Source organism: Lissotriton vulgaris, unplaced genomic scaffold (assembly GCF_964263255.1).
Source record: "Lissotriton vulgaris unplaced genomic scaffold, aLisVul1.2 SCAFFOLD_663, whole genome shotgun sequence".
Classification (NCBI taxonomy): Eukaryota; Metazoa; Chordata; class Amphibia; order Caudata; family Salamandridae; genus Lissotriton; species Lissotriton vulgaris.
The window spans coordinates 840,083-864,224 of NW_028255020.1; the positions used below are offsets into that span (position 1 = coordinate 840,083).

General features: G+C 45.8%; 1 protein-coding gene across 1 annotated transcript in view; it reads left to right on the plus strand.

Annotated features, from left to right (window-relative positions):
- Positions 1 to 24,142, plus strand: part of LOC147659349 (conserved oligomeric Golgi complex subunit 3-like) — a 258,308-nt gene that overhangs the window by 145,715 nt on the left and 88,451 nt on the right. The window contains exon 11 of the mRNA XM_086951828.1: positions 13,660 to 13,751. Coding sequence (XP_086807954.1) covers positions 13,660 to 13,751 — 92 coding nt within the window. The remainder of the gene's footprint in view (positions 1 to 13,659; positions 13,752 to 24,142) is intronic.

Below are 24,142 nucleotides of genomic sequence, written 5' to 3' on the forward strand. Positions count from 1 at the left end.
ATGTCTGGAAAACACCATCGTTGGAAGATGTTTTGTACAACTTTGTGGTTTAGCACCCAGTCGTGAGCTTCGACGAAGTTCCGACTTTGAGAGTCTGCATGGAAATTGAGAGTACCTGAGAAATGAATCGCAGAAATGGTTAAGTTCCTTGCAAGTAGACACTTCCATATGGTTTGAGTCCCCTGTTAGAGGGGTCTCGACCTGGTTCCTCTCTGTTTGTTCAGGTAATACATGGTTGTGGTTTTATCCATCTGAATCAACCGGAAGCAAGGACTTGAGTGCAAGATGTACACCTCTCAGCTCTAGCAAATTGATGTGATACCTCTGCTGTGCCTCTGATCACAATCCCTGTACTTGAAGAGGACCCATGTGAGCCCACCAACCCTGAAGGGAAGCGTCCGTAACAATTGTCTGGCAGGGAAGATCCTGGTGGAAAGGAACTCCTTTTAGCAGATTCAATAGTTTCATCCACCATTTGAGTGATTTCTTGGCTGACTGAGAGAGTACCACAGTGTCTTCCCAACAGTCTGAGGTTTGCGACCACTGATCCTCCAAAGCTTGCTGTAGGGGACGCATTTGTAGTCTGACATTCGGAACAATGAAGATTCAGGATGACATCTAGACCAGAAGTAAGGAAACTTGTCTGACCGTGGGAAGGTGAGAGCCGAAGGAGAATACAGCACTTGTGTATTAAGGATAACCTCTCCTCCGAAGAACACACGCTTGCGCTTATGGAATCCAGAGAAGCTCCCAGGTAATGAATCCTTTGAGTTGGGTTGAAAATTGACTTTTTGTAGTTGATTTCTAAACCCAGATGTTTTAGCAGTCATATGCAGCATTGAAGGTGATTCTGCAGCAAAGTGGGTGACCAGCTTTTCAGCAGGCAGTCCTCAAGAGGCGGGTAGATGAAGATCTGCTTGCGCAGAAAAGCTGCTACTACTGCCATGCATTTTGAGAGCGTGCGAGGAGCTGATTTGAGCCTAAACAGGAGGACCTTGAACTAAAAGTGTTGAGACGCTACCCGAAAACGCAAAATTTTCTGATGTTTTCTGGAAGTTGGCACGTGCAAATATGCATCTTGAAGGTCTATGGAACACATCCAGTCCCCTTGATGGGGTTGAGGAAAAATCTGGTGCATCGCTAGCATCCAAAATTCCTCCTTGCGGATGAAACAGCCTGGGGGCAAAGTTCCCACAAAGGTGGAGTAAAACTATGCCAGGAGACCATCTGGACCTGGAGTCTATCCCGTGGCCATGTTTTCAGACCCGCACGCACTTCCTGAACCCTTGCAGGACCACTTATGGCGTCACAGGTCTCAAGTGGCAGGGTCGGGAGGGTCAGTCAGTCCAGGAACCTGTCTTGATCTCCCTCAGCCGGTATCATAATACTTGCAGAACTCATTGTTGATATCTCCTGGTGTGTAAATGTGTGTCCCAGTGCATGAAGTGAGGTGGATGATGGGTGCACCCTGTAGTTCAGGGTGAATAAACCATGTCAGAAGTCTCCCAGATCTACCCTCTTCTGTATGTGCTCTATCCATGTTGTCTTTATAGCCGTGACATCTCACACGTCCCAGGATAACATTGTGTTTTTCTTTCAAATCCACTAGTCGTCTATGGGCATGTAGGTCTAATCCCAGGGTATCCTCTAATGTGTGGAGCGTAGTATTGTCTAGGGTGGCTGGTTCGTCGTGAAGCTACCCTGTAACGCCTACTGAGTGTCTCATGTCTCTTGGACACCATCTTGAATCCCTCTCATTTAGTTAAAGAAGACAGTACAAAACCATGATTGTGTTCAAAATAGTTAGTAATGAGCAATTAAAGGGATTCTTGTAACCGGTGTCCTCAAGTGTTACCGGTTGAGGTTGCCACTATGGAATTATCAGTCTGTTGTCAATTACCTAAACCCCGGCAAGAGGGGGCTGTGGTCAGAAATTGTATGCCTGAGGTATTCAGTAAATGTGTCCTATCGGCTCAGTCTTTCTGGGCATAGGAATTTCTCTAGACCGGTATGGAGTGCATAGATGGATGAGAAGTAGGAGTCGTCACTTGTAAGGCCTTGTTGGGCTCGCCATAGGTCTGTCAGTCCCCTGTTTTGTGTCCCTTCTTGAAATCCAGTTGCTAATTTGGGATCTGCAGCTCATGGCAGGTGTGGGGGTCAGGGGGAGAGGCAATGTAAGACTACATCCGTAACATAGTTAAAATGACAGGTCACCACCCAGTGTTTGTTCCAGTGGTGCTGATAGTGTGTGAAAGAATGACTATTGATCCTGGTTAGGAGTGTAGATGCACCCCACTGTGATTTCTTTCCCGAGTAGGCTACCTCTCAACAATACGTACCGACCCTCCTTGTTAAAGACTGATTGCAAGCTCTCAAAAGGGGTCCCGGCTCTAATCCATATCAGTCTTCCTCTTGCATACGCAGAGAATAATGTGGCATATAATTGCCCTTGACAACTGAAACGTAATTGCTCCACCTCCACCCCAGTAAGATGCGTTTCTTTGAGCATGAATATTTGTGCTCCTCTGCTCTGTAGGTAACTATGTATATTATGCTGTTTGGCTGCGGATTCCATCCCTCGGACATTCCAGGTTATTTGAAATCTTGGATTTTAGCGGACATGGCAGTGATATAAGCAGTGTCGTTGACCATGTACTTGCAGGCTATCCTGAAGGCCCCACAACCTCACCTACTCATTCCCCAGATACAAACAAAAAGAATCACAATGCATTCCCCAACATTTAACACCTCGTCTCCAGGGCAGAACAGCAACGACTGTTCGTCCAAACACTTTACAACCTGAAAACAATGACATTAGTAAAGTTCTGCCAGGCTCCTAGACTGTGTGAGGTGATAGAGGCAGGCGAAAACAGACCTATGTTGCTTTGAATGCTCCCACCCACAAAAGGTGCATCCAGGAGGAGTGGGGTAGGGGCTCCAACTCATTATGCAGAAAAATAGTTGTACAGCATCTGCTCCAGGAAATAGTGTCTAGACTCTAGACCAATTCAACCGATCCCCTCAGCCGTGCATCTAGGTGCATTCACAGCCCCACAAGGGGCAAGATGGGTGACCTGGTTTTTCCCCAATGTCTTATGAGTCGATCTTAAAGGACAAGGCCGGAGACATCAGTCACAGCAGCTCTCCGCTCATGTCATCCACAGATCAAACCAGGTCTTCAGCAGACTGCGGGATGACCATGGGGAGACCCTCTCTGTTCATAAGTGAGCATTCTTGTTCTGAGTCCGTGGCCTGACTTCCAGATGGGGAGTGTTGTCCGGACTCCAGCCCAGTCTGTGAGGCAATATCTCCTGCCGCCTGCAGTGCCTCAGCCCTCTCCTGTTTTTTCAGTGCACTCCTTTTCCTGGGTCTGCGGGTTCTACGTCTGCACTTGTTTTTGCTCTCCTGAGACTCCCGATGGCAGTCCACTGTGGACGAACCAGCCCTGTTGGCCTCTACCCAGTCCCATGCCTCCTGAGGCTCCTCACAGAAGTTAGTGTTCCTGTCTTGAATAATCTTTAGTTTGGCCGGGAACATGAGAGAGTATTGCAGTCCCTCCTTCCTCAGCACCCTCTTCACTTCCATGTACGATGCTCTCTTAGTTTGTACTGCAAGACTGTAGTCTGGAAACTGGGAAACACGTCCGTTCCCAACTTGGTAGGAGTCCCCCATCCTGGCTCTTTGCATGAGTACATTGCGGTCTCTGAAGTGGAGAAGCTTGGCCCCCACCTGGCGCCGGAGCCTAGTCTGGGCTTGTGTCCTGACTGGGACTAAGTGCGCATTCAAGTGCAAAGAAGGTTGCCAGGAGGTTCGGTACAATAACAGATCTCAACTAGTTCTCTAGGTAGGCCACTATATCATCTCCCTCTGTACCCTGAAGGAGGTCCACCACTCGTACTTTGCTCAGTTTGTTACAGCCCCTGGTGTTTTGCGCACACTGGAACATCGAGCGAACCTTGTCCGTCAGTGTTACAACCTTTCGGGCCAGATCAAGCTGTACTGGGCGTATCTCTGTAAGCCCCGACTCCACCTCCTTCACCTGGTCTGCAAATTTGTTGAGGTCCGCCCTCAGCAGCCCCAGCACCACAGACACAGCACTGATCTCCTGTTGTAATGTGGTTTTGGTGTTTACAATAGCCGTCAACATCTTGCCAAATTGCCTTTGCACTGGGGGTATCACAGTGTCTGATCCATCACCATCCCCCTCCATCATCATCATGGGTACAGAGGCACTGATATGCATGCCTGTCTGTCAAGAATTCGGATTCACCATATCCTCCCTCTTGGCTATAACATGCAGCAGTGCTGTGTTGGGTGGGCGAAAGTGTTCAGGCGTACCTATCTGAAAATAAAAGGGTCTGTTCGTATTAATTTTTCTTTTATCGGTCTATAACTCAGATTTTATTCATGCGGGTCACAGATGATCTTTGATGCGCAGGAGAGGCCAGTTAGGCCCAAATCATGATGGTGTTCTGAGTGCGGGTACTTCGCCTGTGTGTGACAGGATTATCCGTCCCTGGGAGGCCCATGAGCCAACAGTGCAGCACCGTTGCTCTGTTTCCAGCCCCTGGCCAGGATTTGTGCGGGCCACACTCATTAACGCAGTTGTTCGTATTCTCTCCTTTTAAGGCTATGGGTAGTCTGGTGCAGAGTTCAAGTTCCCCTAGGGAGGCCTCTGCGTCAATCAGCGGCCATTACTACACTTCCATCTCCCTCTGGGCTTTGCAGACCTTGTGTCTATATGCCGCAGTCTCAGCGCTGGGCTGCTACTAGGAGTAGACGCAGTAAGGGTCAGAGCTGCATGGTAAGGTGTTGTGATTAGAATACGTGTGTCCCCTCCTGGACACAGTACAGTTAACGCACAGTAGTGTCCCTGCGCGGACACCATATCAGTGGTGAGGTCATCAGCTGAACTCTCAGGATGACAGTCAACAGCTGATGCCCGAACTGACTGGAGGAGAGCGCTCCGACGTTTGTAGGAGCATTGTGTTGGCATATAATAAATAGAACTCTTAACTCAAGTTGTGTCTGGAGTTCTTAACAAAACTGGCGACGAGGGCCAACACAGAATCCACGCGTCAAAGAAAAGGGGAAGAAGGAAATAAATTCAACCAGCAGTCGGAAATACAAAAAAATAATCGGGAATACACTTCAAGAAAAATACAAGTGGAGAACATTGCCACAAACATTTGCCACAAACATTTGCCACAAACATGCAGGTACAGACCAAGAAACATACAAAGAAATGTCAGTGAAATTGTGTGTCACGAAAATGCGAACAGCAATTTAGCACAGATTGAAATTGTGCAGACAATTGGAGCAGCGTATAGTCAAAGAAATTTTGTGGTGAAGAAAATGCGCAGTGTATCGCCGAACGGAAAATATCATACAGTGATCGGCTGAAAATTTTGAAGTAATGTGCCTGGAACTTTAAAACATAAACTGTGAGCGCATATGCTAGGAAAATAACTGGAACCACGAAGGAGTATATAAAGTGTGACAAGCCTCAATTACATAGAGTTAACGGAATCGAGCAACTGCCACGAACAACCGCCACAAGCAACTGTCATAGCCAGCTGAAGTCAATGACAGTTGAAATCGACGTCATCACGCTGGAAGTACATGACGTGACGGCCATCTTGAAAAAAATTAACATGCACAACATGACAGACTAGTCTTCAAGCGCACATCGCAGCAAACGTTCAGAAATAGAAAATTGGCTCACAGAAACGCTTCGATTTGGAAAAATTAACCGGACAAGCAGAAACATCGAGGAGGACTACACACTAATAATAATAATCGGAAATTTAAAAAACATTTTTAAAAACGAACTAAGCATTAACAGACAGTGTATTACATGGACAATTTAACTCCTACATTACCGTTAACAACATAAAGTGGATGTGTGTACACAAATAAAAAAATATATAAGTAATACAGAAAGACTCTAGTACTACAAAGAATAATAACTAAATAAACTATTTCACGCTCATTTAAAACGATGCATTAAAATTCCACTAAAATTGCAACTTGGCTGTATCTGGAATTTCTCACCCTCTGAATCCTTTTTGCATGCAGGTGGTGAACCGGCATTAAAGTGGGAAGAGTGGAGGGAATATTTCCTTAATTACATCTCCACACTTGAAGAAGATGAAGAGATAAAACCAGAAAATAAATATCAAATGCTAATGCACAATCTAGGGGCAGGGGGAATAAAAGTGTATATCTCAATTAACGAGAAAATAAGAGCAGAAAACGAAGGAGACGTTTTCACCAATGCAATCGATGATTTAAATACGTACTACAACCCTACAGTTTGTGTGGGAGTGGATAGGTATACGTTTTTCCACAGGAAGCAAGGAAAAGAAGAATCAGTAGATGATTACGTATCCGCACTTTAAAATCTGGCAATAAACTGCCGTTTTGGAGAACTTCATGACGAATTAATAAGAGATCAGATTGTGATGCAAGGCTCTAATGAAAACATTCAAGATAACCTGTGGGCAAAGGGTGAGCACCCACTGCAGAACATAATGGATATCGCAAGGAAGGCAGAACTCACGGGACGATGTGCCAAGGCAGTAGTAAAAGAAGACAAAATAAAGAAAGAAGGAGAACATGTTAACAGGGTGTCCAACCAAAAAAAGTTGGAAAGCAAAGTTGGAACAAGAAAAACACCACACAAACATAGAGAAAAAGCGAAACACGAAATAGGGGACACTGTTATCGATGTCTAAGCACAGCTCACATGGCGTATGATCCTAAATGCACTGCCTGTGAAGTTAAATGTACATTCTGCGGTCTAATAGGGCATTACAACAAGGCGTGCAATAGAAGAAGACCACAATGAATAAAAGCAGTAGGGAACGAGGAAGATGAGTTACTGGACGAGTCAGATGAAGACATCAATATGTACATACTTAACATAGATGATGAACAGGATGATGATACTAAAACCAAAAGTAAAGCAAAGACAAGAAAACCTGTATGTAAAAAGACGATTGGTGGTGTAGAAATAAACATCGTAGCAGATTTAGGTTCACCATATACAATTGTAAACGAGAAAGTCTGGAGTGCAAAATTCAAAGACAAAACTGGTGAAAGACTTGATAAACCCGATATTGTAATAAAATCGTTCAATGGTGAACCCATTGAAATGTGTGGGTACAGAAGTCTCAAATTCATATACAAAGGAAGAGAAGCAGATTGTAAAGTTTGTTTCAAAGTTGGGACCATCTGTTCTATGGTGGATCGACCAAGGGAGCCTATGGATCATGCTTGATCCGAACAGTAGTGAACCTGTACTAAGTTTATCAGACACCAGCGACTATGCCAGCCTTATACTAGCTACATTCCCAAAAGTGTTCAGTGGAACTCTGGGAGTGCTGAAAGGGTACCAGCACAGAATAATATTAAAACCAATCTCACACCTACGGTGCACAAGGCAAGAAACATGCCGTTTGCAATAAGGGAAGAGGTCAGAAACAAACTCGACAAGCTACTTATTGACAGAATAATAGAAAGAGTAGAGGCATCAGAGTGGGTCGCACCGATTGTCGTAGCAAAACGCCCTAATGGCAAGCTGAGACTTTGCATAGACCTTCGAGATTTATACCAAAACATAGTGGAACAATATCCACTACCAAAGATAAATGAGATGCTGTCCACCACCAAGGGTGTCAAGTGGTTTACTACCATCGATCTAAAATCTGCATACCACCAGGTACAGCTACATCGGGAAAGTAAATCACTAACCACGTTCGTGACGCCATTTGGGTGCTTCAGATTCACCTGAGTGCCATTCGGCTTGGCTTCTGCGTCCGCGATGTTTCAAAAGGCTAATGAACAACATATTTCAGGGTGTCACAGATATATTACTGTTCCAGGATGATATCCTAGTGATGGGAAAAACGAGAGAAGAACATTACAGCCGAGTGGAGCAAGTTTTGGAAATCTTAAATGAAAAAGGATTAACAGCTGGGCACTCAAAATGCAAATTCACGAGTAATTCAGTCAACTATCTGGGCCATAAAATAACTGGCGTGGCATCAGTCCAAAGAACAAACTAATTCAAGCTATAAAGGACTCACCAGTACCCACCAACAGAGAAGAGCTGAGATCATTCCTCAGGTTGGTGGAGTACTACTCAAAGTTCATCAGGAACTTTTCACTTAAAACATACGCCTTGAGACAGCAATTAAAACTTAAAAACAAATTTGAATGGACAGAAGAATGTGAGAAAACCTTCCAAGACCTCAAACAAGACATGTGCAAGACTCTACCCGTACAAGGATTCAACCCCACTCTGCAAAACTTTGTGACAACCGAAGCAAGTAACAAAGGCATAGGAGCTGTACTCACTCAGAAGGATACAAAGGGTGTAGAGTACACAATTGCATTTGCATCACGATCCTTAACTACAGCAAAGGAAACATTTTCAGTGATACAACGGGAGACATTAGCCTGTGTCTGGGCCCTAGAGCATTTCAGGCAGTACGTCTGGGTCAGGAAGGTAAATCTTTGCACAGACCACAAACCCTTAACGAAAGTGCTCACTATGAATGGGTTGTACACAGCTTCACCGCGGCTCGCAAGAATCTCCATGCGCCTGTTCGATTACATGTATAACATACAATACGTCCCTGGTGTGAAAAACGTGGTAGCAGACTTTTTAAACAGAATGCCACTAGAATTAACAACCAACACAGAAACAAATGAGGTGGATGATTCATGTATAGCAAGTTTATGAGCATGTTCCTGTGGAATAACAAAGGAGGAGTGGCTAATGGAACAGAGTAGAGACAATGTCGTTGGAAAAGTGATGCAGATGATGAGTGAAGGTTGGTCAAGCAAAAATAAATTACCAGAACAGATGAAGCATTTCTGGGAAGTTAAAAACGAATTATCAATAGAAGATGGACTCTTGGTGAGGAGTGGGAGATTTGTACCACCAACAGTTGTCAGGAAGAAATTACTGGAGATATGCCACGAGGGACACCTGGGCAGTGCTAAAACCAAAAGTAGGATCAAAAACATGTATTGGTGGCCAGGTGTTAGTCTTGATGTGGAAAGAGTTGTAAGAGACTGTAAGTTGTGCCTGGATTCTGACAAGACTCAAGTGACTTTCAGGCCACCACTACACCCTATACAATGCCCATCCATGCCGTGGGAGAGGATCTGCATTGACATAATGGGACCAGTGCTCAGTGACCATGAACATCATTACATTATAGTCATTATTGACCACCACACCAAATGACCTGAAATAAGAATTGTTAGGAAAGCAGACACCCAGCATGTGGTTCAATTCCTGGAAGACCCCTTTACACGCGAAGGACTGCCGAAACAGATAGTGAGCGACAACGGAGTTCAGTTCACATCTGTTCAAAGAGTACATGTTGAAGCACAGCATCGAGCACAAAACAACGTCGATCCATCATCCTGCTGGTGACGGGGCAGTAGAAAGATTTAACAGAGTCCTTAAAGGAATTATTCAGATAGCCAGTTCTAACCAGCTGGACTGGAAGAAGGAAATAATGAAGACTGTGTGGGCTTACAGAATAACACCTTGCGAGACAACAGGATACAGTCCCTTTGAACTCATGCGAGGAAGTACTCCACTCACTAAGGACAATGTGGGCTGGGTTAAGGCTGCCCGCAGAGTGTACTGGTCATCAAGGATAGTTAAGGAAAGGCTCACACAGGCACAGTCTAAGAGCAAGAGCAGCTACGATAAAAAACACGGATGCAAGGACGTGGAGATCAAAGCAGGAGATGTCGTCAAGGTGAAGAAGAGCGGACACATAGGGAAGGGTCAAGAAAAGTACACCAAACTCCTGACCGTGCACGTGGTGTATTGCAATTCTGCTCGCTTAAGCGACGGAAAAGTTTGGCACTTCTCAGCTCTCTCTGCCTACAAACATCTTGTGGATGACAGGGAAGACAATCCACCCAGTAAGTCCACTGAAGACCAACCTGGATTACTGAGAAGAGACGTGACACAACACCATTTTTCTGACATAGAATCTGACTATGAATGGCCAGCACCTTCCAATGAGAGGAGTGAAGGTAGCACACTAACTGACACCATTCGAGAGGACAATGCATCCGATCAGACTAGACCAGAAGGGGTAAGACGCAGGTTACCTCCCACCCCGGCGGACAAATCTGCACAACCAGTTGACAGATCAGGGCAGGAAGATTGTTGGGGCCACCTGCGAAACTAAAAGACTATGTTTGTGGATAGTGAGCCTTACGCTCCTTCTTGTTCTTCGTTTTGTTTCTCTTCTCCCTAAAGGGGGGAGATGTGTTGTGATTATAATACTTGTGTCCTCTCCTGGACACCGTACAGTTAACGCACAGTAGTGTCCCTGCGCGGACACCATATCAGTGGTGAGGTCGTCAGCTGAACTGTCAGGTTAACAGCTGATGACCGAACTGACTGGAGGTGAACGCTCTGACGTTTGTAGGAGCATTGTGTTGGCATATAATAAATAGAATTCTTAACTCAAGTTGTGTCTGGAGTTCTTAACATAAGGCCATTAGCGATAAGCTCCCCCCCCCCCTGACTTCTAGTGTGTAGTGTCTTCCATAAGCTGACAGTCAGAGGAGGGAGAAATGGGGCAAGATATGCAGGACATTGCGTGGTCATCTGTATGCACTCTCGAGCAGGCCCATCGGCCTAAGTCATGCAGTCAATTAGCGACAGCAAGGCAGTCTACCCAGCGGCTCACCCCAGCACCGGAATCAACTCCCACCAGCGAGACTCTAGTTCCAGACCCGTTCCGGGCAGACAGATCAGAAGTAGTGCACCTTGTGGCCAGAGGCCGTCGGGGTCCGCAACAGAGCTAGGGTAATCGCTTCCACACCTCAGGGCTGGTGTGCCACCTCTGGTGTGTCTGAAGTAGTCCGTGAGGGAGAGGAGAGGCTGGCCTTGCCTCTGCTGCCAGATTTGCAGCTGTTTGTGGCCTTACCCATAGGGGCCACACTTACAGCATCGCCGGGGAGCTCTGCTGCCGTTAGCCACAGACCCACCTTCCGTTCACCAGTTCTTCATCACCACCAGGGCTTCCTTGTTGTTCGTGATCTCTGTATGGCGTTGCTTTGTGTTTGCTCCCGGCAGCCTCATTAGGCCGCCTCCGGCGGCTGGGTCCCTGCTACGCTGGAACAGGCTGCCTGGTCTCAAGGTGGTGGCCTCCAGTGCAGAAGGGTGCACCTAGGGTCAGCACTAAACTCTGTGCAGGGTAATGGAATGCATCCGATCTTGAGGGTTGGATGTGGTCCCCAAAACCCTGATTCGGCAGGATGATTGTGCGGTCTGAACGGAGAGATGCAACTATGCGTCCGCCATGTTTGGCTGCTAGGCCATGCCCCCATGTTGATGAGTAGTAGATGTTGAACCTGCCGTTGTTAAAGAGTGGCTCGGCCAATAGTCTCAATCATTGATGCTTATGGTGACCAACTGGAATAGGTGCAAATTCAGGACAGTGAGTGTAAAAATTCAGGACAAAGGGTCAAAATTCAGGACCAAAATTTAGGACAGAAGGTCAGAATTCAGGACAAAAGGTACATTATACAGACACATCAGAGGAGGTCACATAATATTACATAAGTAAATAGACAACCAACACAAGCACAAGTCAAAATAAGGTTATATTAGGTTGAGAACCTTGCACTGCATCTGTTGTGTGCCTGAGTGAAACTTAAATACATGCGTTTGCACATTGGATACAACTGGGTGACGTGCCAAAATGAAACCTCCACCCACCCCAGAGCTTGGCCCCTGGTGAAGTGACAGGAGCCCCTAAACAAAAGCAGTTTGCCATGCCCTTGGCTCTGGCAGGAGGCGACCCAGCAAATGCGGTCACTGGGCCATGTGATAATTAGGCCGACATACAAAATGATAATGGGCCGATAGCAGTCTGTGCCAGGTCAGGGAGGGTCTGCTGCAGGCTCTTAAGATCACAGCAGGAGCGCGAGCTGGCCCCTGCAGTGAGAGTTACAGGACTCTCGGGCTGCTTGCAGAGGGACAGTTTGCTCTAAAGTCCGGAAATACGGACTAAAGGCGTCCATGAAAGAATTCTTCACAGACCACAGACAAGAGGCCCTAATTACGGACAGTCATTGAAATTTACGGATGGTTGGTCACGCTATTGATGCTGTTAACTTAGCCTATGACCTCAAATGATGTCAAGAATGATGTCTTCTTTCTCTCTGATAACATGCATCATTTCTCTGAATCTTATGCACTCTCAGGCCTTTCACCATTTGTTTTTTTTAATGTGTCACAGTCTTGGACTACTTATGAGGCAGCAGGTTCATACAAATTGAAAGGATGAGACAGCCTTCTTCCTCTCACACTAGGCACACTTCTCAAAAAGAAGGTGATTTTGATGAATCAACCTGCCCGAAAAAGGGAAGAACCATTTCACATGACAGAATGTTGAAGGCATCAAATGAAAGCAAAGAATTGCGCTCACCTTTTGTTTGTCAAAAAAAGAGAGGGTGAAACCTCTCACGCGCTTTGAAATCCACCTTAAAGGAGCCAAAAAACAGAACAGGCTATTTGAGGCAACTGCCTGTACAGGACATCATGGTTAGGGGAGAAAGGAAACTTATTTCATAGCTTTCAATATGAACCCATGTGGCTGCATTTTTTTCCTTCTCACTATACATTTTCGCCCTTTCTTGCACATCAGATGATGTAATGCAGGCGTCAAACTATTTGTTTGGAGATCCTGAGTCTATATCTAAGAAAAGATTGAGCTGCTGATAGGCTATTTCAGGGCGCTGCTCATTATAAGGACAGATGAACACTGACAACCTGTGTGATAGTTTAATGGACAATACATCAATGAAAGAGCTCCAGATTTTACACGTAGCAGGGAATGATTCCAGTGTTCATAATATAGCATGACCTATATATTTCACTGTGCCACTGGATTCAAGCTGTCCTGGCTGATGAGGGGTGAAACCCCGAAACCTGTCCTAGTGTGCTTGTTTCTGGCCCAGGGAGGACCTGGCTTGGCAGTTCGGGCTGGACTGTTCCCACGAGGCACAGGATGAAGACTAGTTTGCATATGGCTAGGTCTAAACTGGGGTGGCAGGGTGAGCAAAAAGAATGATGGTTTTAACCCAGAACCCTTGACTGGGGGTGAATGTTTTTATTTGTCCTGCATTCCGTCCATCAACTGTGTGTCTTTTAAAGCGCACTTTCACCCAAGGATATTTTGTCGCTGAATAACAGATGTTTTATTGTTACTCAACTCAATGGTACGCATTTTATCGATCTCAGAGGATGAAAGGCTTAGTGGCCTGCCTGGGATTTGAACCTGTGACCATGAGGTCGAACACAGGCCCATACAGTGGACATATTAGTCCACTAAGCCACCAGTCCCGGCTTTATGGCTTCAAAGAAGATTTGTACAATGCAGAACTAAGACTATAAGTAAGCAACCGTTTCTTCATACACATCCATATGGTGTGCTTTTAGTATGTGCAAATTGATTGACTTTTGCAGTTCGTAAGAGGCCTTTATTGTAGCATTTAAATGATATACCAAACACATGTTTACAAATTTAGAGATCGATTAATGCTTCCTGAGCTTGTGATTACTTGCATTATTTAATTAATTGCTACCATTTGTCTGTTTTTATACAGGTACGAAGTGGCTGTGCTTTTATGGTCCATGTGTGCCAGGATGAACACCAGCTTTACCATGAATTTTTCACCAAAGCGACTCCCAAATTAGAGTAGGTGATTAAAACTATTGTAACTACTGACGCATTAAGACAACCATTGCTTGTAGAAGTCTGGTCTCCTTTGACAAAGTGATCAGGGTTTTTGCTTCAAGGCGGATTTTTGAAATCCTAAGTATTTTTGTTGATATATATATATATATATATATATATATATATATATATATATATATATATATATTTATTTATTTATCTCTGGTATGGTTTCATTTGTCCACTTGCTATGAATGTTCCAATCGAAAGATTAAACTTTCATTATGAGACTGTGTTTAAGCATTACTATTGATAGTTACTCCATGCTTCTCCTGGAGGAGATAGTCTAATGCAGGTAAGTCTAAGTTTAATTAGAAGTGACTTCTAACTGCTGTAAAATAGCAACTGCTTACAAACTGGTCCGACCTCGGGAGCACAAGCATAACAATGTCAGTCCAGGTTCTGCAGCAACCAAAAGAGATTCAAATAACAGGAGGGGAATAAAGGTATCCAGTTAAATTCAGTAACAGTGGGTTTTGGGGGTGGGCGTGTAAATATGCACTGTACTATGTTATGTTAACTGGTCTAGATTCCAGTGATCTTTCAGTCACAACAGTCAGCAAATGCAATTAGCTTTCAAATGAAGTCTAAGCAACTAAACAACTTGGGCAGGATATTATACTGGCTTATCCCTAAACCTACACAAATGCCAACAAAAATGTCAAATTAACCAAATATAATCCATACTGGGTTCCACAAATGTGTGGATACTAATGAGCAAAATATGGGATTTTGCAGTATTGATTGAACATTCTATTGAATTCAGTAAATGTTAACAACCCAGAACAATTAAAGGCATGTGTCAGTATAGAAGATCATGCAACACATTTCTCCGCTTTTGAAGAATTATTGCATTCCTCTGTTACTCTACAAATCAAGACCCAGAAACTAAATCATCAAGTGAACTATGCCATAGTTTTGATGTTTGCAACATTCTAAGAATGTATTTACGTTTTGGACCCAAAATTTATAAAACAGTTTAAGAGCTATTCTTTAACTGTGAATCTGTCATGAATTCAAATCACCCTCAGCAAACAGTTTATCAGGTATTTTTAACAGCAGCGTTATAATAACCTTTAAAGCTACAGCCCATTGAACTTTTTAGGTCTCGCCTGAGCCAGCGCACATGCGCTGCTCTGCGAGACTTTTTCTAAGGGGCTTCAAAATTCTGACCACACGCTTGTGCGTGTGGTCAGATTTTTGTCACAGGCTATTGGCCTTTGCGTGCGTCTTTCTAGGAAAGACAGCACACAATTGGGCAACGGCGGGTGCATGTCCCGCCTTTGCTCCGCTCACGGCCTAATGCTTGCGGCATCTGTTTTGAATTATCGTGCCCAGACACGGGCGCAATAATTGAAAACAGATTGCTCGGTGTGGCGCACGCGAGCACCACTCGCGTGCTTTTAGAACACCCGTGGCCCTGTTTGTTGTGCAGCGTCTACAAAAAGTCAAGTCCTATTTGCATTGCTGATGCGTGCGCACCACTTTCATATTTTTGGAATGTCTGGAGGTGTGGGAGAAACCGGCACCAATAAACTGGAAAAGCAGAAAGTCCGTGAGGTGAGCCCCTTCCTGCTCATGGTGATTGCTGTGTTTGGCTGCAATGTTCATCCTCTGGAGTGTCTGTGTGGATTTGTCTCACTTCACTGCACGTGAGGTTCCATGTTGGGCTTTTCGGCCAACAACATGATGCATTGTATGATTTGTAGTTTTGCGTTAAACGTTGTAGGAGCTCAAAATCCATTTGCCTCTAGGTTTCTCTCACTTCTCCCTGCATATCAGTTGTTAACAGCTTCATCACTCACACACTGTGCGACTTTGGGCTTTGTTCTGGCCCTCTCGCTCACGTACCCAATTACAGCTGTTAAAAGCAGGTGGAGTTAGCAGCTGTGCTTGTTCATTTGTTCACTGTCACAATCTTGGTCATAGGTGAGGAACTGTCCATAGATAGTTTAGTAACCGGTTTTGCCATTCCTTCGTGTCTCTACTTTTAAATGTGCGCAAAACGGAACATGCAATGTGAGGTGTTCGCTCAGCTTAGACACTTTGCCTTCGGCTTTGCGCTTCTTTTCATTGTACTGTCTCTCTGGGTTCATGTCAGCAGAGTCACCCAGGGACCAGCACGCCTGGGTGTCCGCAACACGCCACTTTCTGTGACGACGACTCCTTTCCCAGTGCCTCAGACTCCCCTGTGTCCGGCTCTGTCTCCCAGTGTCTCAGATTTCCAAGAACACGGCTCTCTCTCCCAGTGTCCAAGACTCCCTTCTGTCCGTCTCTCTCCCCCAGTGTCTCAGACTCCCTTCTGCCCGTCTCTCTCCCCCAGTGTCTCAGACTCCCTTCTGTCCATCTCTCTCCCCAAGTGTCTCAGACTCCCTCTTGTCCGGCTCTCTGTCCCAGTGTCTGAGACTTCCTTATGTCTAGCTCTTTTTCCCAGTGTCTGAGACTCCCTTGTGTCCAGCTCTCTCTCCTAGTGTCCAAAACTCCCTTGTGTCCAGCTCTTTCACCTAGTGTCCCAAACTCCCTTTTGTCCGTCTCTCTCTCCCCAGTGTCTCAGACTTCCTTCTGTCTGCTCTCTCCCCCAGTGTCTGAGACTCCCTTGTGTCTGGCTCTGTCTCTGTGACCCATACTCCTTTCGTCCGGCTCTGTCTCTGTGTCCCAGACTCCATTGTGTCCGGCGTGCATTCTTTCAGTGCTTATTTTGTACATGTCTCAGTTCTGAGCCTTTCTTCCTTTTTCCCTTCAACCCCCCGAGATCGGGCAGGTCTTTGCTCTCCTCGGCAGGGTGGGGCTGCTTTAGAAGTTACTTTAATTAATACTCAGAGCCTGGTAGGAGAACAAATGTAATAATGAACTGGTTACTATGGTTCTGTCTGGCTGTAGGGCAGCGACTGTTCTTGGCCTGTTAATAGCTGCAGTTCATTGTGGAAACAGTGGGAAGTGATCAGCTTTTTCCTAACAAACATAATTCTGGTTTCTCTCCGCAACCTGGAAATGGCCCTTTGTTGTAGCTGGAACCATCTTCGCCTATTTTAGTTTTTTTGGACTTGCACGGATTTGTGCTGCATTGCTAAACACTTATAAGGTCTCAAAGGCGAGACCAATTGGCTATGCCAATGCTTGTTTGAGTTAGTTATTGGCTATTTGTCAGTTCCCACCCACGGAGGCCAAATCAGATTAATGGCAAGTGAGGGTGACATTCGTACAAGCACTCTTCACTTTATAGTTACATATATAAGTAAGACATTTATTTTCTATCTTACAAGCTTTCTTTTCACAGCAGCTGTTAGCTCTATTTGTTTCTTTAAGAAAAAAATCCTGTCCGTTTGCTGTCTATGTTTTTTGAAGCAGCCTTTCCATTAGATTTAGCTCTGTGCCTGTCAGTCTATATTGATAGCATGGCAAAGCATGTCTTTTTAAGTGCTGCTAAAAGAGATAACAGAAGAGCAATTTTGTGGGGAGTCCGGATGAGGTCTACATTCACATCTCAATGTTAAGATTGCAGCATATGGCAAACATGCTCCTCAAGAACTTGAAGGCTAACGTATTTTGTGAATAAAGGCGCCTGTCTATGCTATGGTTGTGATACAGAGTATGCAATTCCCCTCTTCAGTAAAAGGTAGGTCACCTTGGGCTCACCTAATGCCTAAGTCACATTTAAAGGAAAGGGAAAAGAAAGAAGATAGTGAGGCAACAAGAGAAAGTTCCTTGTGCTAAGTTTCACTGGTATGTGAAGAGCCTCTCCCTCTACGTAAATCTTCAAAAGATGAATGTGCTGAAAAGTTGGTATTATGAGATTTCTGATATTAACGTTTTCAAGAACTTTGTTGTTAATGGTCCCTTCAGCATCTTATTTTTCTTTTGTGAAGTGCGCTCCACTAAAATTGATCCCTTGATTGCACATAGCTAAGCAGTTGTTAAGCACTATGTTGGTCAACGTTCTCTCCTTCCACATTGTTGATAATCTTTACTTTAATGAATGTCATTATCATGACAACAAAGACCTCTTTAGTGAACTCATTGAGGACCATCAAGATGTCCTCTGTAAAACAACTCAACTTTGAACCTTGGCCAACCCCTAGAGATTCTGACCTCCATCTTTTTGCTCAATGTTAAGAATTTCTACCCTTCCTTCAGTGTCGGGTAGTAGCTAAATCGATTTGCTATTTTGTTCCAGAAGACCACTCAAACATCAAGACCAACTTTGTTGGGAAGTTTAGAAAACTCTTCCATGTCAAGCCATAATTTTTCCATGATTACTTTTTGATGAAGATACTGGGCTATCAGACCAAATGTAGTTATTTGAGGAGTTATTGGAGGTCTGTGAGGTAGAATTTCAAATTATAGAGATTTCAGACAACTTGAGTGAGCATCTGTTGTGATGTCATGAACAACACACATGACTCTCAGGCGGCAGAGGAGGACTCACCATTGCGACCTTATGTCACCCCTCTCCTTTATTTGGAGCCCCCTGCTGACTTTGCTTCATTTTCAGAAACAGGAAATCCTACTATGGATTTCGAACCCTTTAAGAAAGGGAATGTCTGGCCAGGACGTAAGGGAAAACATGGACCAATTAGGGCGTCTGCGAGCTGTTCAAGTGAATATCCCATAAGCCCAGAGATAGGGGGGCCCGTTCGGGACACTTTCAGTGGTAGCTCATCAGGAAGACGTGTAGGAGACCAGTCGTCCTCAGAGAAACGCCACAGAAACAACCCGAGAACACACAGGAGGAGAACTACCTGGGTCGGGAGAAAGCCTTGCATGGCCAGCAGAACCCGAAACGAGCCAGCCTTCCCAAAACCCTCGCGAGACAAGCTGCAGGTTAAAGTGTGTGACTGTCTCGGGTAAGTGCCCGTATATGGCACTTAGTCGGCAGGAGGGTGGAAGGGGCAATCTAGCCTCATAACGCCAATTGCTAGAAGGCGATAAACGAAAAAACAGTCACCTAGTGCTGTTGTAGAGGGAATTGTCTTTTCCTTTTCTTTATCACTGGTGAAGGTATTCTAATAAGGGTGAAAGTTCTACACCCCCTATCCGTAAAACAAGGAATTATGTGTGAACAAATCAACGCTTAACTGAGTATAATTTTTTGGTTTCAGGGGCAAGTGACGCTGGCATTCATTCTGCCGAAGAGAGGATTCCCCAGAAATATCTACAAGGAGAAAGGAAAATAAATACAAGATGAAAGCTTGCTATCTGATAGAGACATCTAGCCGCAGATTCCATAACTTAGCATACCCTCCAGGCGTCAGAATCTTCAGCAGCACCTCTACGCGCTTGGAGACTGCGTCGCATGGCTTCGCCCTGATGACGTCCGCTGATGTGAAGTTAGTGGAGCCATCTAAGTCCCTCCTGACGTGCTGATGTCCGTTTTCCTCTTTTCCGTGTCTGCAACGCGGATCCAAGAAAAGCCGTTCCTCTGGCCTATTTTTGTTTTTTTTTGCAAAAAGAACAATTGATGGACAGACTGCAGAACCATGTCATACATTCACCCCAGTACAGAGATCTGGGCCTAAATCCATCGTTTTTTGCTCACCATGCCATTCCAGTTTGGACCCAGCTATATGCAAGTCAGTCTTGACCCTGCGCCCAATGGGAACAGTTCAGCCCGAACTGCCAGGCCAGGTCCTCCCTGGACAGGAAACAAGCATCCTAGGACCGGTTTCGGGCTTTTAGCCCTCATCAGCCAAGATAGCTTGAATCCAGTGGCATCGTGAGCACGGGACTCACGTCTGAGCATACCCGTCCCAGGCCTTTCTGACGCCTTTTCGCGTCCATGGAACAGTGTGCGATGCCCGCGGGCTTCAAGTTGTGTGAGACCTGTATACAGCAGATTTCGGCGACTGCTCCACACACAATTTGCATGTGGTGCTTGGGGGAGCACCACAAATCCAAGGAGTGCAACGCTTGTCCGCGGCTGAAGCCTAACTGCCTGCCGGAAGGTAAGATTAAGTTATTGTCCGCCCGGACTTCCTGTTCGGAGTCCAAGCAAAGCCAGTGTCCATCTCCAGCGGATGATTCCAAGTGGCACCGGTCTCCATCTCGTACTGATGCTTCTGTTCAGGACAATTTGCGGAGTCGTTCCCGGGACGTCACTCGCCTTCCTCAGCTAAGCAGAAGAAGAAGGCGCGGAGGCCGTCGGGCTCCCCCATTTGTGACATTGGTCCCGCTGCTTCCAGTCTTACCGGACACGGCCCCTCAAAATTGACCCCGACCTACGCCCCATTTCCTGGGGTTGGGGCGCCTAGAGCCCAGATGGAAACCTATTACCTGGCTATGCGGGGGGACCCTGTGGATCGAGCTATCGCACATCATCATCGCCCGGCCCCATATGACCCTGTCTGTTTGTCTCCACATCCTAGGGCTCAAGGGCTAGTCGTCCAGGCAGCCTCAGCTTCGCTGCCCTTGACCTCCTCTCTCATGCTTCCAACCACGAGGGAGTCTCACTGGTTGGAGTCCTGTGGTTGACACATATTTGTGTCTGCAAGCTCGGGCCTTCGGTCCTTGAACAATTCCTGCGTGTTTGCACGGGCTACTTTCGCCCTCTGGGACTCTGTAGAGCATCTCCTTCCACCCCTTCTGGACGGCCCTCGAGCTGAACTATCCCAGGTGCTCAAAGATGCTCGTGAGCTCATTTCATTTTCAATGTGTTCCGCCATGGACACTTCTGATTCTGTGGGATGGTTGATCGGCCAGGACCATTGCTTAGCAATGCCATGCTCGGCTACGGGACGGCAGCTTTCCTGACAGTTTTCAGGAGCGTCTTCGAGATTTGCCCTTTGATGGTGAACACCTTTTTAACAGCCATGCAGACTCACCTGTCCACGGTTTCATTTCTGGGTTTCCGTGAATATCTTTGTTCTACTCCCAGGTTGAGGAATTCTTGTTGCTTTGACTACAGTATTGTTATGGTTTTTCTCTGTTGTCCGTGTCTGGTTTCAAGCTTTTATTTCTCAGACGGCCGCTACAGCTGGGCAGCTGTTTTAGACAATTTTCATCTCCTCTGCCTACGAGCTAGTCTCGAGAGGTGCTCCCTTTCTTTTTTATGATGACGTGACTTACCTCTTGTGGGGTATTCGTTGGTAATTGCATAGCCCTTCTACTTTGCCACAGGATGTTTCTGTGCAATCTTCAAGGTTCTTCCTGATTAGTGTAGATCCTTTCTGAGGATACCTATGAGGTCCTCCTTGGATCATTCTCTTATTTCCCTTTAAGATAATTTTCTATAGTGCATGGGCTTGCCTTTTGGGGGATTGTTCTATTATCCATGCTGTGAGCAATAGCGATTTGGTTTCGCCTCTTCTCGCTTGGCCTCCTGCGTTCGTATTCTTCCCTGGTACGGAATTCACATGGGTTGAGTGTCTCCTTCTAGGAGGCTGGGTGTTTGTGATTTGATTTGATTTATAATTTAATAGAGCGCGCGAATGCCCGAGGGCGTCTTGGCGCTGGGTCAGTATCAGGAGACTCAGGATCCAACCGGACAAGATCTAGCTTTCCGTAAACAGCCAAGTCTTCACTTCCTTCCTGAAAGAAAGCAGAGAGGGACTGTTTTTGATGGAGATTGGGAGAAGGTTCCAGGCCTTGGCTGTTTGCAGTATGAAGCTTCTTCCTCCCCATCTTGCCAATTTGTGTTTAGGCACCTGAAGTAGTTTTGCTTGCCCGTATTAAGCGTCCTGGTGGGCTCGTAAAGTTTGAGATGGGTTCTCAAAAACTGAGAGCCTGATCCGTGAAGCGCTTGTAGGCCAGGCAGACCGATTTAAACTTCACTCTTTTGGTGATAGAAAGCCAGTGGAGGGATTTTAATCTATGGGCAATTGACTCATGCTTAGGGACGTCCAGCACCAGCCTTGCTGCTGCGTTTTGCAATCGTTGAAGTTTTGTTATTATTTTGGCTTGGGTACCGGCATATAGCGCGTTCCCATAATCTAACCTGGACAAGGCCAGAGCTGTTACTACCGTTTTCCTGGTGTCAAGCGGGATATAAGGAAGAAGCTTCCTTATCATTTTCAATATGTACCAAACTGTTGATGCCAGTTTGCTAGCCTGAGCGTCAAAAGAAAGTTTGTTGCCCAGAGTCATACCCAGATCTTTTACCTTGTTTACTGGGGATGGGCAATTGCCCAGGCTGTCTGGCCACCATTCTGGTGACCAAATGTTCGGGTCTGCCCCTAGCAACATTACTTCACTTTTGTCCCCGTTCAATTTTAGGCAATTGCTCTGCATCCAATGCTTGACTTGCGTCATGCAGAGCCTGAATTTGTCAGCCGTCTCTTTAGCATCATTGGCAATGGACACCACAATTTGGGTGTCGTCAGCATAGGAAACTGGAATAAAAACACTTTTCCTTATGATTGATGCTAGCGGTGCCACGTACAAGTTAAAATGAGTAGGGCTTAGAGAGGACCCTTGCGGCACACCACACGGTGAGCTAAAAGGTTTTGATCTTGACTTTCCGAGCTCCACTGTAAACGTCCTGTTACCCAGATAGGATGCCAATAATGTACATGCTGAGCTCTGACTTCAGCCAGACGAGTCAGGAGTGTCTCGTGGTTGACTGTGTCGAAGGCCGCCAACAGGTCTAAAAGAACCTAGGCGGCCTTCCCCCCGGCATCGAGAACAACCCGGAGTTCCTCCACTGCCATAAGCATTGCCGTTTCTGTGCCATGTCCCTCTCGGAAACCAAACAGTGAATGGTCTAAAGCGTTTCCATCCGAGAGGAATTGGGCCAGCTGCTTGTTCAGTATTTTTTCCAATACCTTTGCGGCGAAAGGTATCCTTGCGATAGGTCTATAGTTGCCGGGGTCTTCGGGGTCTAAGTTTGATTTTTTTAAGAGTGGCATTACTGAGGTAGTTTTTCAGGCATCCGGAAAGATCCCCAACATTAGTATTTGCGTGAACAGCTCTCCCAGTTGTTTACTTAGTAGGTGGGGAAAAAGCTGCATTACCTTGGGAGGGCATGGGTCTAACGGGCAACCTGATCTGGTGGTCATAACCACCTGAACAATCTGTTCCTCTGAGGGGGGCAGGAACTGAAACCCTGGACCCTGCTGTGTCAAAGGGGGTTCTTTCTTAACTCCAGGGTTTAGTTGTGCAGGCATGGTTTTGCCAGACTTTTTGAAAGAGTCCTATACTGAGGATACTTTGTTGCCAAAAAAATCACCCAGCGTATTGCAAAAAGCAAAACTCATCTCTACCGAATCATTGCTGTCTATTTTTGTTAATTTTTTTACTGTGGCAAAGAGGTCCTTGCTGGAGTTTATTGCCTCGTTAATTTTGCGTGTGTAATAACTGCTTTTTTTCTGTTACTATCAGTTTTTTGTACTCGGCCAAGGAGGCTTTAAAGTCTTCCCTTGGCCCTAGGTCATAATTGATCCTCCATCTTTTCTCAGCCTTCCTACTGATTTGTTTTTGTGTCCTAAGGGTTTCGGAGAACCAAGGTTGAGATGGGTTTTTCCTTTTAAGAATGACTTTTCTTAGTGGGACTGCAGCTCTAATTGCTATGTTCATCCAGTGAGTAATTTGCTCAGTAGCAATATTGCTATCTGAGGTGAGTTCAGGAGCCAGGGACTGAAGTTGTTCCAAAAGTATTGGGGTATTGGTTCTAGACCAGTCCCGATAAGTGACGGTCTTGGGTTGAGGGGTGGGCCTGGTTGCTGCCTCTTTTACTTCTATGGAGAATATAATCACCTTGTGGTCTGACCATGGAATTTGTAAGGTCTCCACTATTTTTATGCCCCTACAGGACGTAAAGATCCCATCTAGCGTGTGGCCTGCTCAGTGAGTGTTCTGCTTGACCATATGTTCCCTGGCTAAATTGGCCAGAGCATCCTTAAGTGTTACTACCATTTCACAATGGTTCATAGTTCCCTCCTGCCTCCGTGACTGCAGACTTCTCCAGAGTCTTGTGGAATTTGCGCCACAACTGGTTCGTCTGGAGGTTTTCCTGTCTTGCATTTTTTTGCCTTGACGGTCTTTCAAGCGTTTTGCTGTATTTCCACCCCTTTTAACTTTGTTGTCTGGGCTGGCTGTCTATTCCGGCTGCCAGTTTCTTTCTGTTCTACTGCTGGAACAGTTTCTGTTCTGCTTCTGTTTTAACTCTATCTGTACATGCGCACTGGGTACTATCACAGGCACCGAGTGCCTACTGGCCCGGCTTATGCCACGGCCTTGTCCTGCCTCCTCTGGAGTTCGGAAGTGCTCATGTGTTCTTCACTCTTGGATCAGACCCCGTCGGGGGTTTCCTTCTCGGCTGTGGTTTTACGCTAGCCGCGTTGTTGGCCATTGCTTGTGCCCCTTTTTTCCGGTGCACTTCCCTTTTCTTGACAAGCAAAAGGTCAGGTTCCTCTGCTTCT